This window comes from Astyanax mexicanus, unplaced genomic scaffold (assembly GCF_023375975.1).
Source record: "Astyanax mexicanus isolate ESR-SI-001 unplaced genomic scaffold, AstMex3_surface scaffold_33, whole genome shotgun sequence".
Classification (NCBI taxonomy): Eukaryota; Metazoa; Chordata; class Actinopteri; order Characiformes; family Acestrorhamphidae; genus Astyanax; species Astyanax mexicanus.
The window spans coordinates 4,425,065-4,453,045 of NW_026040043.1; the positions used below are offsets into that span (position 1 = coordinate 4,425,065).

The 27,981-nt window shown below is 36.7% G+C and overlaps 2 protein-coding genes across 3 annotated transcripts in view; one reads left to right on the plus strand and one right to left on the minus strand.

Moving 5' to 3' along the window:
• On the minus strand, nucleotides 1-27,926 carry LOC125789949 (NACHT, LRR and PYD domains-containing protein 12-like). Its single transcript, XM_049473044.1, has 7 exons — nucleotides 27,889-27,926; nucleotides 26,938-27,111; nucleotides 22,852-23,022; nucleotides 20,535-20,705; nucleotides 20,265-20,429; nucleotides 2,921-2,967; nucleotides 1-2,749 (listed from the first exon to the last, which is right to left on the minus strand). Exons 1-7 carry the CDS (start codon nucleotides 27,924-27,926, stop codon nucleotides 2,196-2,198), a joined length of 1,320 nt encoding a protein of 439 aa, XP_049329001.1. The 3' UTR covers nucleotides 1-2,195.
• Nucleotides 1-27,981, plus strand: part of LOC125789956 (telomerase protein component 1-like) — a 265,125-nt gene that overhangs the window by 134,058 nt on the left and 103,086 nt on the right. The window lies entirely within an intron of this gene.

Below are 27,981 nucleotides of genomic sequence, written 5' to 3' on the forward strand. Positions count from 1 at the left end.
CATCCAACAGGATTAACTGTGGACGCTGTAAGAGGAAGCTGTCTGAAAGGGATGTTTGGGTGCTAACCCGGATTGTATCCAAAAAACATAAAACCACAGCTGCCCAAACCAAATTCAATGTGCACCTCAACTCTCCAGTTTCAGTTTCATTGTCCAACCCCTGTATTTACAATCATAACGGATTAATTACCAATAATAAACAATAAACTCACGATCATAAACAATATATTTACATTTATAAACATTAAATTCCGAAATCATGCGAAATATATGAGCAATCGTAACAATTCAATTACCAATAATACACATACACACTCATAAACAAAACATTCACACTCAAAAAATAAATCAAACATTTAATTTACAATAGAGAATAAATCAACAATCAAAGATTAAATCAAAAACACATATTGTTTATATTATATACAGTAGATGCTCAGAGATGATCAGTAATCAGAATATTGATTAATTATCAGTAATATTGTGCTGAATTGTAGATTATTAATGATGAAGATTGGATAAGGGCGCACACAATCACAAACACACCCACACACACACACACACACACAGTTTCTCTGTCACACACACTCATTTAGGGGTGGAAAAAGTACTGAAAATTTGTAATTAAGTAAAAGTACCTTTACTTTGCTAAAATTCTACTCAAGTAAAAGTAAAAGTACCCATCTAAAAATCTACTTGAGTAAAAGTAAAAAAGTACTCAATTTATGTACTTTGAGTAATAAAAAATAATGTACTTTGAGTAAACTTTACATAGTTACTTTTAATTATTTGATAAAAAAAAAGTACAACAAATCATAAATTAAATTGTTGTAAATGAACTATTATTCCACATAATAATTTGGACCTTTCAGGCAGTATTTGTTCAGCCACCCCATAAAACATTTTCAGGAACAAGTGGCATAGGTTTCTATGATCCATTTTTTTTCTTTACTGTTAAAAAGTTATGGTCATATATGTGACTATAAACCGTATTTTTATAGTTTTACAGTTCATTATTACTTTTTAACTTACCATTGCTCTGCTTTAACTGCAATTTACATGTTTTTTAACATTCAAGCAGATTGTTTAATGTTCCCAATAAAAACGTATGGAATTATCATTAAAAACATGAAAAAATACACAGACCCCAGGCTACACAGCTGATTTACACAGCGTCTTACCCGCTAACCAAAATAACCATTACTGGAAAAAGTTCAGCTGCGCTGCCATGGAGAACAAAACTCAGCGCAAACTATGTGTGATAAAATCAGCGGAACATAAACACAGGGAACATTATGAGGCGTTTCTCTCACCACCAAGACTTTCAGAAAGGTAAACTCTATTTGTGGATGCAGGTTGAGCACGTAACATCGCACAGCTAGATTAACTAGCTAACTAGGGTTGCCACCTTTTAGAATTAAGGGACGCCAAAAATATTTTGTGTTAAAATGTTTATATTTTTGTGAGGAATACCGTGTCCAGTGATCTCCCGGAGACATTGTGGATCAACAAATCAAAATAAATAAGTATGTATTAAATTCTTATATATTAGAAAATATATAAGAATTTAATATATACTTTATTTAGATTTGTTCTTTAAATTGCCATAAAATCATTCTTTTGACAAAACTCAACATACTAATTGATCAAACCACAATAGTCTACTAAAATAAGCTCTGCCCCATGCACTGACATCTTCTGGCAAAAGCACGACTAGATAATTATCTGTAAAATATCAGTCTCAGGAGATGAGTGGGTGGTGAAGGACTGTGAGACTGATGCTCGGGCAGTGAGACACTGAGTGTGGGCAGTGTTGCTCTCCTGATCCATCTGATATCAGACAGTCCACCGCGAGCCACCAAAAACACTCACAGACACGTTTAACTACTTAACTTATAATCATCTCTACTGACACCCCTCTTCACACTCACGCCTGTGTTTTTGCACCGATTTTGCGGAGTACTTACTGTCTGTGGTGGAGACTTAAAAAGGTACCAGCAGCAGCACACAGAAGAGAGGAGCGGAGGGAGGAGGGGTTTAGGGTGGATGTGAGTGTCAGACATGTGGATTGGACGTTTATGGAAATATGGAACAAATCGTGTTCTGTATTGGTTTACTTATTTTTTTTCCCAGCATTTTATTTTTTACTCAGTAACGGGGAGTTTTCCAAAGTAAATTACTAGTGTCAAATAAGTTTATTCTATATCGCAGATACGTAAAGAACCCCAAACATCAAACCCAGCATAGAGCGCTTCAGTGAATGTGGTGTAGAATGTGTGTAGGTGTGTGTGTGTATGAGTGGAGATGGTGTAGAAGGACAGAGTGCCGGCAGGACAGTCCACATACACTCCTACTGTGAAAGAGGTAGAGGGAGGAGGAGGGAGAGCAGTTCTGTTATCATTGTGAAGAACAGAGTAACTGTTTTTATTGTCATGAATAAAGTATCTGTTATTATCGATCTCCAGACTCCAGGACTTTTCATTCCCTCCAAACCCAGAGTCTGAACCTCGTCCTTTCCTGCTGATGGTTTTATAACTCAGAGCTATAACAGCTCCTCCTTTGCTGCACTCAGCCTCCCAGTAACAGCGTCCAGTAACTTCATCTCTGCTCAGAACCTGATACCACTCATCAAATCTCTCTGGATGATCAGGATACGGCTGCCTCACTCCACACTCCACTCTCCTGTTTTCTACACTCAGAGTGAGAACTGGGTGCGCTGTGTTTGGATCCAGTGTGAGATCACAGCCGTCTGAACACAAGAACACACATTAGAGAGAACACACATTGTGTGTGTATGAGTGTGTGTGTTTGTGTATTTGAGTGTGTGTAAGAGTGTGTATATTTGGGTGTGAGTATTTGAGTATGTGTGTAAGTGTGTGTGTATTTTCATGTGTATGAGTGAGTGTGTGTGTATACTTACATTTCTTTAGTCCTGTTTTCATTCTGCTAATTCCTCCATGCTCCACCCTACACACACACACACACACACACACAAATGCGTTAATGCATATTTTGTTTACTCAGCAAATCCCTTGTGGTAAATTAATTATTAAATATCTATAACTAATCAAAATATACACATACACAGTTAACCCTGTTAGTGCCCTATTTTAGCGATCTATAGCCACTAGGTAATTGCACTTTGCACATCTGGATTTGGATCTGGATCTGCTCAAGCCGGTTATCCCTGGTCCGCTGGACGAGACCTCGCATGGAGTGCTGCCTCCTCCGCCTGTGCTCATGGATGGGGGACCTGTCTACGCGGTGGAGCGCCTGTTAGACTCCAGAAGGAGAAGGGTAGCCCTGGAGTACCTGGTGGATTGGGAAGGTTACGGACCTGAGGAGAGAAGCTGGATTACTGCAGCTGACATTCTTGACCCGTTGTTGGTGGAAGAGTTCCACCGGGCTCACCCGTCTCGTCACCGTCAGCAGTTCACCTTCACCCAATCGCGTTACGCTCCCCCGTTCAGACTCACCTGTATTCTAGGAAGTTCCGGGTTATAGTAATTCTAGGTTTTGTATATATAGGCTTCTGTTAGCGTTTGTCCGTTGCCAGAGGTGGAAAGTAACGAATTACATTTACTCACGTTACTGTAATTAAGTAGATTTTATGAGTAATTTGTACTTTTTAAAGTAGTTTTTAAAATAGGTAATTTTACTTTTACTCAACTACATTTTGACACAAGTAATCTACTTCGTTACATTGGAAAACTCCCTCGTTACTGAGTAAAAAAATGCTGGGGGGAAAAAACTGTCTGAACTAAAAAAAAAAAAAAAAAAAAAAACGGCGCACGGATCATTCCGGCAACATAAAAAAACACACAGATAAATCGCGCCATCCGGAAAGCTTGTGGTTGGATAACAAGTATAAACATATAGCATTCAGACTCTCTATTGGTCTGTATTTAAAGCGTGACCTGCACGTCACGCTAAACTCAAGTAGTGCGCCGGTGAGAAAGTTAGTTCTGGTCTCCAGCTGCAGAGAGGAGCTTCAGAATTATTGGATTAAAAAAAACTCTTTTCGGATGCAGCAGCTCAACACCACGAGATTTCAGAAATTCACCATCTAATCTGAAGAAGCATATTAAGGTAAACTGAACGTTTCCTACAGTTATATGTTGATCCTAGTGATGGTGAATGGTGAATTTGTAATGTTTGCTGTGGCCAAGACATGCCGAGGTTGATGATTCAGTGTTGTAAGTTCGTTTAGAGAGCGCGTGTGAGCTTTTAATTTGATGAGTTTAGGTGTAGAGGGTGGTAATCTGGTTCAAAAGTAAAAATCCATCTCAGGATTTCATAATTAATATCTGACTGTGTTTATGAATAATTATAGGCTCAATATATACACACACAATATGCCATATACTGAAGCTTAGAATCTCTGGCTTTCAGTTGTCTAGCCTATTTATCTGTATTTCCTTTTAGAAAAGAAACATTTACGAAATATTTATAATTTGCATATTTGTACAGTCTCTCACACACACACACACACACACACACACACACAGCCCCACCAGCATTACCTCTCCCTGCTGCTTCTAAATCGCTCCAAATAAGTAAATCCATCAGTCCATTTGACAGTAATCCTCAAAGTAGTGCTCATACTATCGAATTTAACGCGTTATATAAAGGTCTGGCTGTGTTTACAGCTTACTAACGCGCATGCGCAGAATCTACAGTATTCTCTGAAGAAAGACTTTATTATTTTATTTTATAATTTTTTTTTATATATATTTTTTTATGTTGATTTCTATATACATATATGTATATTTCGTGTTTTATATGTATCCTTTTTTTTTTTTTAATTTACAATATCAACTTACAAACAAAAACAAGGCACCAATAGTAATACAAGGCATCAGCATCACCGAGTTGAGTAGCATGTGTACAAAAAAAAAAGGATACATATAAAACACGAAATATACATATATGTATATAGAAATCAACATAAAAAATATATATAAAAAAATAATAAAATAAAATAATAAAATAAATAATAATAATAATAAATAAATAAAAAATATATAATAAATAAAAAGAAAAGAAAAAATATATATTTAGAGATTTACATCAGATCAAATGGTATACATTAGGGTTAGTTTTAAAAAAATCTACATTTATGAATGAAAAACTTTCCCAATAAAATAAAATTATTTATCAAAAATTCTGTCTTGGGGTTCTGAGAATAACTACCAAATTTGATTATTTTTGAATTCAAAGCTGGCAAATCAATTCCTTGATCGTGGAGCCTATCCCACAAACTGCACCAGAAATCTTGGATGACGTGACACTGAAAAAAAAGATGATCTAAATCCTCCTCTTCATCACTGCAGAATGTGCATCCATCAGTCTCTAATTTAAATCTAGACTTTATAAAATACTTAGTCGGATAAATGTCATTTAGAATTTTAAAATGGACTTCCTTTACTTTAGGAGGAAGAGGAAAATAAATATATTTAGTTCTAATTTTATAGATTATATCAAGACCATAGTCATTAACAATATATTGCCGCTTAACCTGACCAGGATACAACTCTTTCTGTAACACTCTCCGAATGAACCTGTTAGTCATCTTTTCACTATTAAAGTCTGTATCTTCTATATAGAGTTGACTCAGAGCAGGAGAAGTTTTGGAGTGACACACATCTTCTTTAACCATAGATTTAAGAACAGCTGGGAAAGCATTTATCAATTTGTTGTAACTCTTCCCATCAAAAACAACATTAAATTTCAAACAAAAGTCTTTGAACGATAACATATCCCCATTGTCATCCATAAAGTGTGATATGGCCCAAATTCCTTTCGAAAACAGGTTCTCATAAAAAACTGATTTTCTGTTCAACAAAATATATCTGTTGTTCCAGACAGGAGAATTATGTGGTGTGAAATTATGTTTATACAAGAGTTTCCAATAAAGCAGGACCTGTTGATGAAAATCTGACAGCTTGATGGGTAACTTATTATAGTCAAAATCACATCTTAAGAGAAAATCAATTCCCCCTACATTCTGAAAAACAACATTAGGAATGATACACCAGAAAGACTGTGAATCATTACAAAATGCTCTCAGCCAATTAAGTTTTAGAACACCATTCATGGAGCTGAAATCAATTACTTTAACACCACCTTCCTCATAGTGGTGTTCATCTTCTCTTCTAATATAATGACATTTATTTTTCCATACAAAATTAAAGTTGGTTTTGTTTATGGCTTTAATAATGTCAGGTGGCCTCGCCAAAGAAGATGCAGGGTAGATCAGTCTGGATAAACTATCAATTTTGGTTAGGAGAGTACGTCCAAAGATAGTGATATCCCTTGGAATCCATTTACTTAAAATTAATTTACATTTTTCAATATTATTGTGCATATTATTCTTCTCAGAGACTGCTTTATCTTGACAAATCAATATTCCCAAATATTTTACTTCTTTCTTTACTTTTATATTATATAGTGTTTGCAAAGGATATTCGTGAATGGTAAGAATTTCACATTTGTCTATATTTAATAGTAAACCAGAGGCTTTAGAGAAACAATCTATAGTTTGTAGCACTAATGGAATTTGACTGCTGTCCTTTAAAAAAAGAGTTGTGTCATCTGCCAATTGACTTATCAGTATCTTTTTTCCAAATATATCAATCCCTTCTATGTTACTGGACTTAATTAAAATTAAAATTAAAGACTTGAATCAGGCCAATCAGGTGCCGCGTTAGGCGGCGACAGAGCGGGGGCGGGGTCTGTAACCCGACACTGTTACTGGGCAGATAGATATAAAGAATACAGAAACACATTCTTTACTGGAAATTAAGTTATAAAATTAGTATTTTTTATTCTTATAAAGTTTCCAGTCCTTTGGAGAAAGAAAGAAATATCCCAGGAGCAGATCACTATAATATCTAACCAGTTTATAATTTTACATGGTGAATGTAAACACCTTGTAGCTAAATAAAGAACTGTAAAAACACTTATATAAACACACATATAAATATTTCATTTTAAAATTAAAAATGAGAAACTGAAAATCCTGTTTTTACCATATTTTGATGTTTTGATATTACACGTTCAATTGTATATTTTTAAGTGTTTTCAGTTAATTTCGTAATATTAATTGATAAAATTAAAATTCTCTGAATAATTTAATGTTAGTGTAAAAAGCTTTAAAATTTGGGTATGAATTTTCAGGTGGAAATTAGGCTTGGAGTTTAAGAAGTTATAAAAAAGGTTTTGTTTACTATTTTTATGTTTTGTTTACTGCATAACTCTGTAAATTAATATGCCATAAATTTGATAGCATAAATAGCAGCATAGCAATGGCAAGTTAAAAAAATAATAATGAACTGTAAAAATATAAAAATACGGTTTATAGTCACCTATTCATAATTTATGACTTTTTTTTTTACATCAAATAATTAAAAGTAACTAGTAACTTTTACTCAAAGTACATTTTAAATTGAGTACTTTTTTACTTTTACTCGAGTAGATTTTTAGATGGGTACTTTTACTTTTACTTGAGTAGAATTTTAGCAAAGTAAAGGTACTTTTACTCCATTACAAATTTTCTGTACTTTTTCCACCTCTGTCCGTTGCGAGGTATTGTCGACTCATGTTGCGTACTGAGCGTTTTTCCAAACCCTTTTCTGTCTGCCCTTTTGTTATGACCCTTTTTTCTGTATCACGGATTTTGCCTTTTGTTTTTGTCCTTATCGGATTTGTTGTATTATCGGACTGTCTCTCTGGCTTCGGATCTTGGACTGTTTCCTGTACTACGTCTCCTGTTAACCCTGTGAGTGGTGCTCAACCTGTTCTCTGGCTGTGTTTCCCTGTTAACAACTTTGTGAATAAACCAGTCTTTACCTTTTATTCGGCAAGCGTCATTCCTATCTGTCTGGCGTTTCATGGACAAGATTTTAATTAATGAATTAATATATTTAATATTTTAATACATTTGCCCTGGTGATAAGAAATGAATGCTAACATATAGCTTTATATTTCTGTGTAATTTCAAATGTTTTAAGTTTTATATAATTGACGGGCAGCCTCAGACGCCAGGATGACAATGTGCTTTATTTTTCAGATAGAAAAGTTAAATACTAGCAAAGTTAAATAAAATAAATTTATGTTCAGTCAAAGTTATTTTCTATTTTAATTTTCCATTTCAAAAACTCCAGCATTTGAGTGAGAATAAACATCTGTTGAAATTCTTAAACAGCAGAATGCCTGTGTCTGCTACATCAAGTTACAGTTATTTAGTCTGTGTACTAAACATAAATATAAATCCTTATAACTGACAGAAATAAATATAACTGATAATAATTTATAGTTACTGTGCAGATTTTAAATATATTTTATTTTTATAGTTGATTGCTGAAGGCTGTGGGTGAGGTGTATTTTTCTGTGGTAAAGAAGGGATGGTATGGGTTTTTTTGGAGCGCAGGGCGCAGGGTGATCGTGATTCAGTTCTGGGTGTGCCACCGACTGTTGAATTTAGACGTCTTTTCAGAGGATCAATCGTGCAATGGGTTTTTCCGTAGCCAAGATAGAAACACACCAGAAATGTACCTGAACACACGTCATTTCCAGACCACCATAAAATATATCAGTTATAGATTTATTTAAATGGATTTTATTTTTATTACATTTTATTTAAAGGATTGGGGTGAAAACTGTGAGTAAACAAGGTATAAAATATGAAAAATATGACTGATTAAAACATCAGAACATGTTCTCCAGTTTCAGTCAGTGGAATAAAGCGGGGGATCTGAATCTTCACAGTGGATTCAGTGACGTAACGAAGCTTCAGTTACTGTTATAACGTGACTCTAGTGATTTTAGTGAGGACACTGCTTTAATCTCTGTATCCAGTGAAACATCCAGACTTTACACTGAAAGCTTCATGAAGCATTGTGTAACACCACAGTCCAAGATAAGCCTGTTCTGGATCAGTTTTATCAGAGAATGAAAAGATGGAGAATACATTAGCCGCTTAGCTTAGCATAGGGTCTGTTCTAATGAGTTCAGAAGGAGAATCTCACTCTCTGTACTTTTATATGATCTGTAATTCAGTGTTTTAATAAAGGATTTATTACAGCATCAGGTTAAAGGGTTTAAAGTGGGTTTGTGTTTCTGTTCTTCTGCTGTTTTAATCCAGAACTTCTACTCTGCTGCAGCTTCTTCTATAATGCAGCCTCTATAAAAACATCAGCTCCTCTGTGTTTTTACTACTGAAATGTGAGAAAAGTGTTTATATGAGTTTTATATTTAAAAGCTGTTTATTTTATTATTGTTATGTATGTGAGACTGAAATGGTGCTGATTGTATTACAGTGTGAATTTTGGTACAGTGATTTTGTTCATTTAAAGGAATTAAGAGTAAAATAGTGCAGACTTCAGATGTTAATGTAACGTGCATCGCTAGCCCTTTTTAGTGGAATTCCAGCACCTGAAATGTATCCCAGCACCCCTAAATAAAAAAGTATTAGTAAAATATTAGAAAGTAGATAATTAATCATAATTTTAGGAATGAAAATACAGCAGTTTCCCCCTCAAAAAAGTATGATTCACTTTCTGTCCCACACGCTCACAAAATAAGAACTGCACAAGCCATGGCACTACATTTAAGTAGCTGCTATTCTGATTTTCTTAAACACACTCAATTGCCTTCACTAAATCTATCACATATTTAGGTTTTACATTGTTTAAATTGACCATTCCACCTTAAATGCAGCTGTGGCAACACACAGGCTTTTTAGGAACTGAATGTCTTCAACTCTTAAGGGGCACACAGAAAATTTATATGAGAATCAAGATGTAGTTTTATGTGGACTGTTTTTAATGTCTGCACAACATAAACAGAAATGTATAAAAAAACATCACATCTACTGCAGGCTCAATGTAATGTGTGCTTCATTTTAAGATGGAATTAAAAATGTGAACATGAAACTAAAAGCTTGATATTCTGGTGGGTTTAGTAGTGAGGACTTAGCTGCACATGTATGAGTAATCCTACAGTAAACTCAAATTATGGTTTCTGCAGGTTTGGGGAAATAAAATGTCAGACTTTGTAAGAGAGAACCATCAGACCATTAAAAAAATAAATACACCAATATAAAGTTTACTTTAGTTTACAGTAAATCTGTTGTATTTTTATTATTATTATTTAACATTAATATGTTAAACAAAACAAACTCTCTTGTGTAAAAATAAAATCTGTGTTTACTGTCTGTAACATTTTAAGAACCTCAGGGGTGGATTCAAGACATTTTAATCCAAATTTTTAGATAAATGAACTTAAGGTTTTTAAAGGATCTGCAGAAACTCTGTCATATATTCACGTAGTAAATCAATACACTAATGTACAGTGTATCACAAAAGTGAGTACACCCCTCACATTTCTGCAGATATTCTGCATTTATATTTATATATATTTATATATTTTTATGGGACAGCACTGACAAAATGACACTTTGACACAATGAAAAGTAATCTGTGTGCAGTTTAAATAACAGTGTGAATTTATTCTTCCCTTAAAATAACTCAATATACAAACATTAATGTCTAAATCACCCGCAACAAAAGTGAATACACCCCTAAGAGACTACCCTCCAAAATATCTAAATTAAGCAATGCTTGTTAATTTCTCTCCAAAATGTCATGTGACTCGTTCCTATGTCTCAGGTGTGCATAGCGAGCAGGTGTGTTCAGTTTTGTGGTACAGCTCTCACACTCTCTCATACTGGTCACTGAAAGTTCCAACATGGCACCTCATGGCAAAGAACTCTGTGAGGATCTTAAAAGACAAATTTTTGCGCTACATGAAGATGACCAAAGCTTCAAGAAGATTGCCAACACCCTGAAACTAAGCTGAGGGTCCACTCAGAACAAACCTCACGTTGGTCGTCCAAAGAAGCTGGGTGCACATGCTCAGAGTCACGTCCAAAAGCTGTGTTTGAAAGATAGGCGCAGGAGTGCTGTCAGCATTGCTGCAGAGATTGAATAGGTGGGAAGTGGGAAGTGTTCAGACTATACGCCGCACACTACATAAAACTGGTCTGCATGTCCGTCACCCCAGAAGGTTGCCTCTTCAGAAGTCTGTACACAAGAAAGCCCGCAAACTGTTTGCAGAAGACGTGTCAACAAAAGACATGGATTAATGGAACCATGTCCTATGGTTTGATGAGACCAAGATTAATTTGTTTGGTTCAGATGGTCTCAAGCATGTGTGGCAGCAATCACGTGAGGAGTACATGATAATGCATGATAATGACCTAAAACACAGCTCTAAGATGACCACTGCTTTATTGAAGAGGCTGAGGGTAAATGTGATGGACTGGTCAAGCATGTCTCCAGAACTAAACCCAATAGAACATCTTTGGGGCATCCTCAAGCGGAAAATAAAGTAGTGCAAAGTCTTGAATATCCTCCAGCTCCGTGATGTCATCATGGAGGAGTGGAAAAACATTCCAGTGGAACCTGTGAAGCTCTGTTAAACTCCATGCCCAGGAGAGTTAAGGCAGTTCTGGAAAATAATGGTGGCCACACCAATATTGACACTTTAGAAACTTTCACTAAGGGGTGTACACACTTTGGTTGCGAGTGTTTTAGACATGGCTGTATATTGAGTTATTTTGAGGGAAGAATAAATTTACACTGTTATGAAAACTGCACACAGACTACTTTTCATTGTGTCAAAGTGTCATTTTGTCAGTGTTGTCCCATGAAAATATATACTTAAATATCTGCAGAAATGTGAGCGGTGTACTTACTTTTGTGATACACTGTATAACCTTGAATTCTGTTTTAGTCTTTTGTAAAATATGTACACAGTAAAATTAGCAGTGCTGGATCAACACCTAAAGAGTTAACTTTAACACTCCTTCGGAGCATATATGGTCCCACTCTATAGAGAGTAAACATTACACTAATAGCAGTGTTATATGCTCAGTGTTAATATGGCACTGTGCAGTGTACTATTTTCTTATGCTAGTGTTGTTCACAAGTGTTATAGCAATACTTAAAGTGTTAATTTTACTCTACTTTGGAGCATATATGGTCCCACTCTACAGAGAGTAAAAATTACACTGATAGCAGTGTTAAATGTTTAGTGTTAATATGACACTGTGTAGTGTACCATTTTACTCACGCTACGCTAGTGTTGTTTATTAGTTTCATAGCAATACCTATAGAGTTAATTTTACACCGTTTGGAGTATATATGGTCTCACACTACAAAAAGTAAATATTACTGTATTAAAGTGTTAAACTTAGTATTAATGACATTGAATAGTGAAATTTAAAATAAAGAAGAAAACATATCCTTTTATATTATTCAGGTTACTGGTATTTTTATTTAAAATGCATCACATTTAAACACATTCATAGATATGAATCAAGTTGCAGTAGGGTACAACAGGATTTATTTCTAACACAGCCTACTGCGTAGTTTAAGGTGGACCAGAAACAAAAATCCACCTTAAATGGTAGATACAGAAGTTAACTAGCTAGCCTACATGCTGAGACTTCAAACGCCAGAATTTAACAACCGTGCCATTTAGCTAGATAGCTAGCGTTGGTTTCATGAAAGAACTTTTCAATTTCGCCTCAGCTAGCTAGCTACCTAGTTAACTTTAGGTTGTTTCTTGCGATAAGTTGCCCGTTTCAAGTAAGCTAAGGCTAGCTAGCTAGCTAGGTTAGCTAACCTAGCCTTTTCTGGCAAGAGGGTCCCTATTTAACCCAAGTTAAAGCTAGCTAACGCTACATTAGCTGTTTCTTGAGCACACTTTCCCACACTTTTTGTTTAACCTGTGAGAAGTCTTCCGCCTCACGTCAGCTAGCTAACCAGCTAGGTTAGTCCCTATTTCACATCAGCTAGCTGAGCAAGTTTAGTAGTTTAAGAGAACATAGGTTAATTCTTCTCCTCAGCTAGCTTGGCTAGCCAGTTTATTGTGAGACATTTCCCCTCAGTTAGCGTTAGTTAGGTTAGCTAGCTAATTCAGTCGTGGATTCACAAATCATGAAATATTGTTTTTTTTTAGGTGGCTTCCTTACTATTATTTTACTGTGTAATATTTTTTTTAGGGTGAGAAAACTGACAGATTTATTGTTTTGGGTGGTTTATGGCTTTAATGTTACAGGTACAGGTCTAGATTGTGATAGCAACCAATAGCATTGTGTGTGTTTGTGGGATTGACAAGCTGTTGATTTTGTTGTATAATATATTGTTTATTACCCGGACTATAAAGGCTATAGTGGTAGTAATATGTGCTACTGGTGTAAATGATTTATCATTTATATACTGCATAAATTACAGTAAGCAAATAAGACACTGTAAGGATTGTAAGACTTCAGTTCACTGAAGCACATCCTGCACTGTACTTGTTTCTCTTTACACCCTAAAGAAAAACTTCTCTTCGATTGTCCCTGTATAATTCACACCCTGGACCAGATAATGGAGAACACAGCTGTGAGAGGAATGTTTAATAAAAATATGTAAATGTGCACCCAACAGTTTTATCTTCCTATCTGCTGAAAGAATGTGTAAAGTGAAAGTAACACACCTGTCTCCTGTATATAATAGTCTGTGTTTGTCAGGGATGGCTCAGGCAGGGAGACGTGGAGGCAACGCAGGTAAATGCAGGTAATCTACTTTATTACAATCAATATGAACAAATCAGGAGAGGGTAGAAAACAAAGAACAAGAACGCCAGACCAGACTAGGACAGAGAACACAAAAGAGGAAGCTGGACAGAGGACGGGACAGGGAACAGAAACAGAAAGTTGAGAGGAGGAATAAACTGGGACAGGACACTAGACATAAATGGGGACACAGACTGGACAGAGAAAGAAGACTGGACAGCAGATGGAGCCTGGAATGGGGACCAAACAGGGAACGCAGGCTGTACAGGTAACGAAGACTGGACACTGGGCACAAAAGGAAACTGGAAGGGAGACGGAGACTGGAATCAGGACAGGGAGAGACAGGGGTATAAAAACATGGATGGGTGCCCAGGACGGGCTAAAATCTGTGGTGCAGTTCGTGGGACCAGCCTGGGCACAGTTCTGGTGGTGAGGTCAGGAGGCCTCGGGGCAGGCCTCCGTAGGCGGTGCCTGGGACTGAACAAAATTCTGGGAGCAGGCACAGGAGTAGGTGCAGCGACTTGGGCTGCTGGAGCAGGCACGGAGACTGGGGCTGCTGGAAATGCAGCGTATGCAGGTTCCGGGATGGCAGAAGCAGCGTATGCAGGTTCCAGGGTGGCAGGAGCCATAGAATGCAGTGCTGCAGCCGTGAGAATCGCAGAGCATGCCGTTTCAGCCACGGGCATCACGGAGCGTGATGCCTCAGCTGCGAGATTCAGGGAGCACGGCGTTTCAGCAGCGGGCATCACGGAGGGCGGCTTCTCAGCCGCCGTGTGAGTCTCGGAGCACAGCGTAGCAGCCACAGCAGCCTTAAAGCGCGGCGTAGCAGCCACCGGGGGAATCCAGTTCAGCAGCCGCCGTGGAAGCTAGCTCTGCAGCAGCCGGGAAAGCTAGCACTGCAGCCACTGGGACGGAGCGCCCCTCTGGAGCAGCCGGGACGGAGCGTACCTTGGGAGTCATCGGGACGGAGCGTGCCTTCAGAAACGCGCGGACAGGAGTCGGGACGGCCTCTGGAGCTGTGCGGCTGAGAGCCGGGTAGAGCACCACCCCTGGGGGGTAAGGCAAGGGAGTTGGTGTGGGGTAGAGCTCCTCCTCCTCCTCAGAGCTGCTGGGAGCACACCCAAGGAAGTCCCACGGTTCCCGCTTTACCTGCCTCGGGTACTCGTAGGCGCCGCCTAACATGGGACGAGACCAGAGGCTCACCGCACCAACCCGTATGGAGGCGGACGTAAACGGAGGTAATCTACTTTATTACAATCAATATTAACAAGTAACCAAAGAAACAAACCAAAAACAAACAAGAGATAATGTTAAATAAGCAGGGAGGCTAATAAACGAGGAACTAAACACAACAGAATAAACTAACAGGGCAAGGAACATAAACAAAGCAATAAACAAGGAGAAATAAACAAGGAGAAATACACAAGGAATAAACAAGGGCTATGATTGTGAAAAACGAGAACGCGGACCGACAAGACAACAGGGGTTAGTTCAAAGACTGACGCAGACAAACTGAGGACTATATATACAAACAGGAAACACACTAAACCACGAACACCTAGGGCTAGGGGGCGGAGCTACATATGAGACACGAATGGAAAAGTACTGGAGCAGAGAAAGAGGAGCACAGGTCAAGTGGGGAGCACACAGGCACGAGGATCAGGTAAACAAATAGAGAAACATAACAGACAGGAAACAGGGCAAGGATGTGACAGTGTGTTTGATTTGAATGTAAATGTTTTTATTTCTTCTGATATGATTCACTCAGACCTCCGGGGAACTCTTCTTAAATTAATTGACTTATTTTTTAAGGGAGGACGTTGGGCTGGGTTTTTTTGTGGCTCAGCTTCCCTAAAACTCTGATCCTAGAATCGGCCCTGGTCAAGTGGAAAAGCATCTACTGATGCGGAGTTAAACTATTTAATTACATTTTATTAAAAACCTGTAGTAGAGACTGATCCAGATCAGTAACACATTCAGAATAAACATTTTACTGCAGAGAGAGAAACAGAGAGAGAAAAAGAGTAAGAGAGAAAGAGAGAGAGAGAGAGAAAGAGATAGTAAGAGAGAACGATACCACAGCCATTATACCGCCTATACAACCTAGAACGCAAGTTTTTTTTGCATGTTTCTGTTTGTTTTGTTTTGTTTGTTTGTTTACTGTTCTGGTTTAACATGTAGATTAATCGAGCCATAATTCTGGTCATATTCTCAATCTGATCTGCTCTGCTGGCTGGACTCTAACATGGTGATGCCCCAACCTTACTTCAAACATTTTCAATTAATGGAAACCATGAACTGCATTGTAAACTCATCATTTAATAGAACTGAGTAAAAGTTGATATAAAATTATTAATTTTTTTATATTTGCATGTCCTCATTGACAATCATTACATTAAATTAATTTTATATGAAATTTCAATTTCAACACACGTTCCCAGTTTTTGAAACCCAGTCACACACTTTTTATATTACTCCTTATAAAAATAATAGATCAGTTTCTGTGATATTATCATTGAGGAAATGATTCTGCACGTGTCTCTATTGAAGGACAAACTATAAATAACAGCAAGTCACTTTTTTTTACCTAAATTAAGTGTTTTTTATTGTCAGATTGAGATTTCTATTCTCAACAGTTAAACTCTGTTATAAAAATAAATGATAGAAAACAATGGGTTAGGAAAACACAATAATGCTGAATAAAAAAATATATATAATGTGTTAAATACCATGTGATGATGTTAATCATGCTAATCTATTAATAATCTAAACTAGAATAGCTCAATTTGAATAGAACATGAGTAGTCCATGTATTCACCTCAGTGAGAATAGAGCAGTGCTACTGAGGCCATTTTGAATACAGTTTTATCTGATTGAAGAGGAGGATAATTCTTTAAATAAACAGTTAAACAGAAGAATAATAGTCATGTATACTCCTGCATTCATTACATTTATAATCAGAGAGTTTAAGTACATTCTCCACATATACAGGGAAATACCAACACGCAGAATTACTGGAATATGAGCACAACACACTCTAACACCTCATACAACACCACCATCCAAATAATAATAGCTGCTCTGTGGTGGTTTGTCCTGTGGGGTTCTGAGGATTGAAGAACAGGGTGAATTGAGGGTAATAATTAAGTATGTAGTGAAACAGATAAAGAACTACAGTCTGTAATTATTATAGAACTACAAAGTGCTCCTTTATGATCAGTGGAACTGATAAGATGGACAATTAAGGAGGTGGTCATAATATTCGGATATGACCATGTATAGCTGCTTTTTAGATATCTAAAAAAACATAGGATAGCATTATGTAAACTGATGGTAAACACTATCCAAAGTGCTCATCCAAAGGTGATGTAAACTATGGGAGTTAGGGAGTCATGTCTGATAGTGGGTACAAATGGATGAACATTCAATCTCAATAGTTCTGTGGTAATTTAATATTCTTCGATCCAATGTGTCCATAGTGTGTACCAGCAATATGTCATGGAAAGCATTCTAACCTACAGTGAAGAGCAAAGATGCACCAATTCCAATTTCCACTTCTCACATAAATTATAAGTAAAATTTCTTTTTAGTAAAATATTTAAACAAAGTGCAGCACTGGACTTTTTACAGACTAGCTGTTGAAATGATGTACACTATTTGTAAGGGTTTGTTACCGGCTTGTAGTAGCTGTGTGTGCCGTCACAAGAGGTGAAATAATCCTGGAACACACGTTTGAGAAGTATTGCATTGTGTGTTGTATTCCTTGAGGTTCAGTGAAGTGAAGTGTTTTTAAAACCTTTAACCTCGACTGCTAACTTCTTCAGACTGGGCATACTCAGCAAGTGTCTTATTAATTTGTTGCTCTGAATATTGAAGGAGTTGTTCCTCCGCAGCTGAGCCTGTAGATATGGCAGATTGCAAGCTTGCTGACGTCTGCACGTCTTGCTCACAATGTATTTTGTGTGAGTCTGTATGTGTGTACCGCTATTGCATTAAAGTGAACCATGTGAAATTTGTGTCAATTTTTTGTAAATTTGAATTAGATTTCTGAGACTGATTAGCTGGTCAACAGTCATGGCCGATCAACTGAAAATCATCAGATTCCAGTCACTGCTTGATCAAGCTTTGCATCTTTGGTGGATAGTGCAGTTGGTGGTAATGATCATGACCGGACGTATCTGCCTAGTTCTGTCCACTTTCACACCAGCACTCTTTGGTTTGTTCCGTTTCCCTTGGTGCAGTTCGTTTCAGTGGGTGTATAAACAGTAATTAAACTCTATTGTTTACTAACACAACTGCACCAAGCCCTGCAAGAGGAGGTGGTGTCCTTCTCGTTCTAAACCTATTCTGGAGAGGCTTGTTTGGGTGTGTATGTGATCTGTCCTTAATCTAAATTAACTATCAAATTTACTCCACTCATTTTAGATACACAGCTTTTCAGGTGCAGTTTAAACTGATTCATTACCCAGATAATTAATAAAGCTATTATCTGCTGTCTCTGCTGCTGCTCTATGTCAAAACATTAAAATACTCTACATGTGGGGTCTTGTGACACACTGTTTTTTCTAAGCTGATATATTTAATTGGGGATTTGGTTAATAACATGTTATTTGAGTGTAAACTGTTTCTGATGGAGTATTGTAATGTAAGATAAAAAGTGATATATTAAAGCTGTATATATAGCTTAGTAATAGTTAAGTTCAACACTGATAATAATAATATAGTCCAGTGGTTCTTTTGTGAAGACCTAAATATGTGGTGCTTATTTGGACACTGAGGAGACTAATTAAGAATGTTTTTAAGCTTTTGGCTTCATTGTATAGTTTCCATTGTCTACCACTGTGTTCTTTTTTCAGTTTGAGCTGTTGTTACATTTGTTTGTGTAGGGAATGTAGATGTGCAGTTCACCATAAAATACAGGGAAGGGATCTATTTTACCCAATCTTAAAATTATCATATAATTAAGTTAGTTTCATTAATAAATTAAATACAAATGTCCAAATCATTGATATCATAACATATCTCATTTCTAACTAGAGAAAACTATCTGATCTGAAGTTTTTATTAAATGTGAATTCTTTTACATATAGTTATCAGTAGCAACCAAGATTAATGATTTCAACACAGTTGGAATACTAAACATGACGATCATATGTTAATAAGTTCAGCTGAGTAGAAATGACTGTTTGAGGAAGCATATTGTGATGGTGAAGCTCCATGTTGGAGGAGCTGAGAGAGCAATGGAGATTATTCATGGCTATAGGTACACACACGTGCGGATAACTCAGGATAAGCACATAGTTACAGAAGAGTTACAGCTCAGCATGTTCATGTTACAGAGCTCAAAAACAAGGTCTTCAGATATACTGTCACTGTAGCTTTACTGGAGCAACAACAAAAATGTCTGCAAATGACATAGATGGGCTTTTTTAGAAGGACAATCATATGCTCTGTGCTTTCTTTCCCTTTAAATACATTAACTTTCCTCCAAAAGCTTCATAAAAACACGGACCATGCAGAGCTAACAAAGATCTATCTTACCTGATGTGCTAGCTAATATAGACTCACTGTGTTCAATCTACCATACTGGTATTCAAAAAGCTTCTAACTTCAGTAATATATAAAGTCTGCAATACACTGGACACCTCAACATCCCCAACAACATAAACTGACTAATAACCCATGAGTAAACACCAGCTCACATGCAAATTACATAGAAAGACTTAATTAGGAGGACAACAGCTCTGTGCTGTGCTGCAAACTCAACACTGAGTATTACCGGCATACGTAACACTAAACACTAGTACACTAACCTACTGTCCTGAACTGTTGGTGACTAGACAGTGAAGGTTTTCGACAACAAATTAAGAAATAATTGTTCTAACATTTCTCTTGATAATTATTTAATGTATTCAACTTAAAGGCCTTACTAGCCCAGTTGTTTAATGTTCAGTCTCATGTGATGGATATTATAGGAAATATACAGTGTTTGTCATCCTCATATGATTTGGAGGTAATTTTACCATTCCTCTTCTGTCTGTATCTGCCCGTTACAGGCTTGACGTTGAAGGAAATATCCATGTGGAGCGTTGATCAGACGTTTGGTTTAGATTCTAAGATATGGCAGATAGCTAAGGTTCGCTTGGTCAGAACAATGGTGCAGACCTTCTTTGTGTTCTTTTTTTTTATCTGTTCTGTCTACAGGTGATATCTGATTCAGACAGCTGCTTTCTTTGATTCTCTCTGTTAAATATTCACCTCTTAGTAGAGAACAGCAGAGAGAACGATTCTCCGTTGTACAGGGATGTTGTTACCAGCATAACTCCACACCTTTTCCCTGTTTGGTGTTGATTGCACTGTGCATTGCTGGTGGTGCCGTTATCTTCTGGGAAGGATACATTTGGTCTTGGCTTTGTAATTTGTACATGCTCTGTGGGTAATCGGTTCCTGTCAGCCTCACAACTGGTACTGGGCAAACCCAAATTTAGGTTTTTTGCACAAAGTCTAATAATTCTCGCTCTCTTACTGGTTATTTTTTCTTACCACTCATTCATGTGAAATGCTAAGCAGTGCCTTTAAGTATCGGTAGTACATGTCATTGGTAGTAAAAACAGTACACACACACACACACACATACCTGAGTGTGCTGAGTTTGCAGTGTGGATCCTTCATTTTTACAGAGAGCTCCTTTACTCCAGAGTCTCCTGGGTTATTGTAGGTCAGATCCAGTTCTTTCAGGTTTAAGCTCAAAGATGAAGCCAGAGATGAACATCCTTTCTCTGTGATCATACAACCAGATAACCTGCAGAGAGGAGACACAGATAAGATGAGAGACACAGATAATATAGACTGTTGGTATTCTTTAAAATTAAAGTTCTTTTAGTAATATACTGACAGAGGCACTGACCTGAGTGTCTCCAGTTTACAGTGTGAACTCTTCAGTCCAGAACAGAGTTTCTCCACTCCTGAATCCTGCAGGTCATTATTACTGAGATCCAGCACTTTCAGGGAGGTTTCTAGTTTTAAAACTGATCCCAGACTGTCACAGGTCTGTTCCCCAAGATTACACAAAGCTAGTCTGACAAAATAGAATGTACATAAAGAAGAATGTATTGAATAAAGCAAGAAAATGTATTAATGTTTGCACTTCCATATTTAGTGTAATATGATTCTGGGTGCATTCATGATTCATGCTGACTAGGCGTATTATGTTAATATTATCTGATTAATGCAGTTGTGATGCAAGTGTTTTCTAAAACCAGATTATAAACTGTAAAGGTAACTTCAATCATACAAACCAACCAGCTACACAGACAACGATTGCAACAACAGCATTCAAGGAGTGTAGTTCCAGGTGATAACATGATTGATGACAGAACATGCAATTACAAGAGTAGTAATACTTTCAGAAAGCTAATTATTTATTTTAATCTTGCTATACAACCATAAGGAGTGTCCGGAGTTGAATGTGTAGTTCTTCTTAATGAATTTCTTTTTTTAAAGTTATGGTTGTATTTATTAAATATTATCACTATATCCCATTGTGCCCATATGAAAATCATGGCATGAGATCTCGTGTGATTAAAACGTGACAATATTTCATGTCAAGCTTAAACCTGTCTCGCGGGGGGAAAAAAACAGTTTAGTGTGGACTTTTTAAGAGGGATCTGGCAACACAGTAGCGATAGCAGCGAGTGTGGTGGCTGAGCAGTGAGAGCAGCTCTCAGCAGAAGAGTAAAATTCGGGCATTTGCATAGAAGATGCTTCTGCTACTTTTAAGTTGTATGTCTTGTTGCATTTTGGCTTTCCAGTGGAAACAATAAACAGTAACAGAGTGACCAACAAGATACAAACCATATGTAAATCATACATGTGACTGTTTCATAGGCAGTTGTAGTAATCCCTTAGCTCTGTACTGTATAAAAAAGTTTCATGCACTCTGTTATGCAGTTCAAGTATAGTCTTAATATGACTGGTTATGGTTATGCATAGTTAAATTACAAGAGATTTAGGAGAAAAAAAACACAAACCATAGCCTTAATATGACTGGTTGTGGTTTGTACTCATTGTTTGCACTATATAAGACCTAGAAAAGTTTTATTTTTATTAACAGAGAAACCAGTCTGTTAAGTTTGCGTTATATGATTTTGTCTAATAAAACTCCAGTTTTTATGCCATTTTTAATTTTTTTTAATTTGTTCTTGTGAACCCAGTATCGTGTCTCGTCTCATGATATTAGTGTCTCCTCACACCCCTAGTTTCAAATAAATGTTTTTTAAAATAATTTTGGTAGATATAATAAAATTAATTTTACTGTGATGAACCACTCTGACAGATATCGGCTAACCTCAAGTTCATACGTTTTTTGGCACTGTGTGTTGAATGAGGAAGTTCTGTAAGTACGATCAAAGCATTTCTTCTGAATCATATTTAACAAAACAGAAAAATGTTTTTTGATATTACCTGTTCTGTTAAATAAAAGTGTCAGTGGCATTTATTAGTAGTGTGTATTGGTGGTGAGTTGTGTCAGTGGATTTCTGACCTATTTCAGATACGATATTGAACAGTTCATTTCCCTTCTTAGCAACGTTGGACCCCAAATAGCAAGGCATTTTAATTAATATTAGATCGCTTTGTTGCAAAAGCTCATGGAACCTGGCACTAAAGAGAATCATTTTTATCACAGAGCGATAACATGAATGCTGTTTTGCTTGGCTTAACCAGACTTAACTACAATTTTTACATTTTTTACATTTTAAGCACTGCTCTGTCGAGCGTCTTCTCCCCTGCTGTACTGGAGAAGAGATCTCTCAGCTCATGGAAATGAGAAGACACTGGTCAAATACTTTAAACTCTTTGGATTGCTAAGCAACCTGGACAGGTCCCTTAAACAAACAAAATGGAATACAGTGTTTGACATGCTGGATTCTGTGTTGTAGCATGCAGCAGCCTTTAACATCAAATTATAAGATGCAGAGAGTCTCTAACGGGTTGTATTTATTTTGAGTCTTTATTATACTGGATAATACTGGATGATAATAATAATATAATGTCTTTATCACTGACGAACACTGTAAAGAGCACTGTGAAAACCATAAAATACAAAACAGCAATTGAAACAGCCAAATGTTTTGTTGTGGCAACAATACAATGCAGACATCGTACCATATTGTAGCATTGTTCTATATAATTTTCTAAATAATTATAAAAAAGATCATTCTTACCTGAAAGTTTCCAGTTTACAGTGTGAACTCTTGAGTCCAGCAGAGAGTTTCTCTATGGAATCCTGCAGATCATTATTACTGAGGTCCAGCTCTTTCAGAGAGTTGTTTTCTGATTGTAAAACTGACTGAAGAGTCTCAATTGACTGTTTACTGAGTTTACACGTAACAAGTCTGTAAAAATAATAAAAACACCTTTTACACAACAATCAGTGACACATGTTACTATTGAATAAAATTACCCTAAATGTTTACAGGTAGGGAATTAGAAAAGGCACTGAATAAAAAGTTTAAAGAATACTGACCTGAGTATCTCCAGTTTACAGTGTGAACTCTTCAGTCCAGCAGAGAGTTTCTCCATTCCTGAATCCTCTAGGTTGTTGTTAGTGAGGTCCAGCTCTTTCAGTGAGGAGTTTTCTGATTGCAAAACTGACTGCAGATTATCAAATGATTGTTTACTGAGTTTACAGGCAGATAATCTACAGAATGCAAAAAAAATAGAGTACAATATTTTAAATCTCACAAATAATGTTATACATTTAGAATGATCTAAATATAACAGCTTCATAATTGTTCAAATATTTTTTTGTGCTTCATTGACAATTCAGAACATATTACCTATATATTACCCTCATTCAGAATCAGTATTTACTCAACATTCTATCTACACATAATTCACAAAACGAGAGAAAAACACACAGAGCCAACATAACATATGTAAGTTGCATGAACTCTTTTGTAGCTTTCTGCACAAATGATATTCTTAGTCACGACTTATTTTGAATTTAGTTAGCTAGCTCGCTGCTAACATTAGTATGTTAGCTAATGTTACCTAGCTCTCTGTTAACCTTAGGTCTCTCCCCAGTAATGTTAAATAACTCACTGCTAAAGTTAGTATGTTAGTTAGCTCACTGCAAATGTTAGCTAACTCGCTGCTAATGTTCGCTAGCTCGGCACTAATGTTAGTATGTTAGCTAGCTCGCTGCTAATTTTAGCTAGTTCTCTGTTACCTTTACTTCTTGTTTTGGATTAGACGTTTATGGTGGGCAGTGTTGTGCGTGAGAAAAGAACGCGTTCAGTGAACACACTCATTTTTTCGTGAACGTTGAACTGAGCGCAACACATTTTTTAATAAAGAACTTGAACGGGAATCAGTTCACATTATGTTTCATGAACAGCAGACACGCCGCATAGCAGGCAACAACGAGAGCGTGGAGGGCTGGAGAGAGAGCGAGCGAGAGAGAGCGAGCGAGAGAGAGCGAGCGAGAGAGAGCAAGCGAGAGAGAGCAAGCGAGAGAGAGCGAACGAGAGAGAGAGAAAGCGCTGCAATTTAAAAAAAAAGTTGAGTTTTGCTCATTTCATACACACACATATGCATATATAATATCATATGTATCAAATAAAATATACTAGGGATGCAACGGTTCTCGGTATTTTATGGAACCGTTCGGTTCGGCCTGTTCGGTTTGATACACCCAGAAGAACCGTGATATTCCGTTGCGCGCATTAACAGAGAAGCGAACGCTCTGCCGCTGTACATGGTGCTGAATGCAGCCCCGCAGTCAAGCAACTGTTTGGGACAGCAGACTCTGCCACATGGCCAGGGGGAGGGGCTGCTGAGCACGTGCTGCTGAAGGCACGTGAGGATCCTCACTCTCAGCACAGAGCGACAAAGGCACGCCAATGCTGTGTGTGTGTTTTTTTTCCTGCCGGTGTTGAAATAGAAAGGTTGTTGTTAGATCCAAGAATGTTGGAGCTAAATAATATTGATATATCAAAACCGTGGCCCAAGAACCATGATACAAACCGAACCGTGACCTCACTGTACCGTTGCATCCCTAATTTATACATATTACATATTATATATTCTTTTTTTTTTTTATTAAATGCTGGTAGATTTCATTGCACCAAGTATAGAAATGGTCTAGCTTGTCTGTACTGCTGCAAGTTTCTTCACCTGGTAAGAAACCCACAATTGCAGTTTCATGAGCAAATGTCTACAATGAGCAGTTTCAAAGAACGTATAGTGATTTTTAGCTTGTAGTGTGAAAAAAAGTATTAATTTGAATATCTCACGAAAAAAGTAAAATGAACTGAACTTTCAACTAATTCAGAAAAGCTGTGAACTGGCACAACACTGATGGTGGGCCACTGAGATTTCCCACCTGCATTAAACATGCGGTTTGAAAATGTAATACTTACAGCAAATGTTCAGTAAATTTAAGGCATTTTAAGACTTTTTAAGGAACCACAGGAACCTTGACACACACAAACCCCTCCTCAAACAACTATCAAAGATGTTCCTGAAATATTACAAATTACCTACATATTTCCCCATTTACTGCTTTTATTAATGGAACAATAATCAGTATAACATAAATAATTAGAAGAATAAAAAGAACAAAGTGAAAATAGGTTGCTACAAAGAAAAGTAAGTACAATATATAATGTAAAGTAAGTAACTGCATACATATTCTTCTATCTTCATGGTGTATTTATAGCAGAGATACTGATGAACTCTTATAGGCACAAGGAATTTCTTTCCAAAAGTTACATTTACTAATATATGAAGGTAAATTAGAAACCACTAAACTCAAAAATTATTTGGTTTGATTTATAAATACCTCTTGTCTCCCCAATTTGGAAGGCCAACTACCCAAACCACATATTAAGCCTCGTCTGTATTTTCAGGAGGGAGACAGAAGTAAAAGGCTGTGACCGAAAAGGCTCCCTTTATTAGTTAGGATACTATTGAGTAAGTCAGCCATTTTTCTGTGAGTGTCCGAATCGTAAGGGGGAATTCGAGCGTGATTTTGAGGGCACATAATGCATCATGATTTATAGTAAACATCGCTGCTTACTAAGCGAGCTAAATGTGTCCCAAAATGCATTTGCGGGTCTCGCTACTAAGCAACAGACAGCCGAAGAAACGGGGCGGAAAGCAAACCATCAGGGTTGCCAGGTTGTTACATTGGAATTCAGATAAAACCAATTCACTGGGTAAAACGTGTTTCAAATCCAACAAAATACTGAGAAAACCACCCAAACAGCTGATGTTCATCATATCAACAATATTACAGGGTTTATTCCAACATGATAAAATAAAATAAAACACCTTAAATATCTTAAATATCACTAATTAAAAACGATATTTAAATTATTTTATCTGCATGTTTGTATTACATGTTTTGTGCCTTGTATCATTGGACACACGAACAAAAAAAAGGAAATACAGTACATAAAAATAATCTTGCAAGAATGAAAGAAATAAATACTCGTATAATAAAGAACATAAACACTACTTCAAATTTCCATCAGCAGGACTAAAAGCTCTGTCTCTGCAGGGTTAGATATCTAACTACAACACTGATGAGTTCAATTCCAAAACTCTTTACACTTGGTAGTTTTGTTCACCCGTCAAATCACAGCGTTTCCTCCAGACAATTTCAGACACAACTCGACATTTGGCATGAAACCACCCAATCTGGCAACAGTGCGAGCCGCTGCACGCTGTTAATTTCAGGTTTTCTTCATGTAGTTTAATAATTTAAGGATCATCTTTTAAACAGCGTAAATATAACAGGCAGAGAAATGACTTCATGATCAGCTCAGAGCTTCACTAACTTTAATTCAGAGCTCAGTTCAGTGTGTTTATGGAGTTTTAAACACGGCTCAATGGAGGATATTAGGTCCAGTTTGAAAAATCTAAATATATCTTTTTAGAAATTTAGAGAGTGGGATCTGAATTTGAGCTGCCCTATCATCAGCTGGCACACCTCACTGTGTGGTATAACTCAATTACTGACAAATATTTAAACACTCTCAATTATAAATACATGAACAGTGATGTATAAACTAATATTACTACAAAAGTATTTTTACAGTCAGGTAAAAAAATCTAAAGAATCTAATTTTATTGAACAGTGTAAAGCATTACCTATAAACAAAAATAATGGGTTATCTGCAGTTAAATATATTATATTACATGAATAATATATTATTTAACAAGTTCCTTTGCAAAAGATAAATGAAATCCTTAAAACTGCTGTAACCGAACTATAATATTTAAGGATATTCTGTAATTCTGACCTGAGTATCTCCAGTTTACAGTTTGAACTTTTCAATCCAGCAGAGAGTTTCTCCATCTTTGATCCCTGCAGGTCGTTGTTACTGAGGTCCAGCTCTTTCAGGGCAGAGTTTTCTGACTGTAGAGCTGTACTTAAGGTTTCAATAGACTTCTCAGTGAGATTGCAGCCAGCTAATCTGCAGAAGAAGAAGAAAGAAATTTTAGTCTTGTGTTGCACAAGATTTGAGACATCGCCATGACTTATTGTAAAATAAGCACTCACCACAGTCTGTTTGCTTAATGTTATCTCTGTCTTATACACTATTCTGGCAAAAGTATCTGCTGGCCTGCACTGTGTTTGGTGATGTGAGGTTTAGATGAAGCTGCTCGGCCATAGAAACCCATTCCATGAGTCTCTCTACACTACTGCTCTTGATCTAATCTGAATCTACATGAAGTTTGGAGGTGTGTAGTGACGTAGTGACTCTGCAGAAAGTTGGTTCCTCTGTGTTATTTTACACTGACAGAGCACAGAGTCGCTGTCGTTCCCAGTCGTGTTAATTACCCAGTCGCTGGAATTACTATAATTTTAGTTCTTTATTAAGAAATATGATCAAATCTGAAAACAATATCAATAGATATATAATCACAGCATTTTTGAAGTAAGCTATAAAAATTAATAATCTAAAAATTAAAATTCAAAATCAATATAAATTTCTAATAATAATTTAAAAATAATTTAACTTAGGATATCCTTAATCCTCTCTAACCACTCTAATTACAATTCTAGTTGATAGACACCTGCTACCTCATTCTCATTTTAAACATTGTAAATGTTGGGTGTAATAACATTATTCAAATGGTGTTTTCAAACTGTGCATTTCTTCAATATATATTTAGTTATATTACCTCTCAGTATTATTCACATAAAGATCAAATATAAATACACTATATTGCCAAAAGTATCTGCTCACCTGCCTTGTAATGCAGATTTTAAACCATGGAAACCCATTCCAAGAATCTCTTTATGCACTGCTCTTTATCTAATCTGAAGCTACATGAGGTTT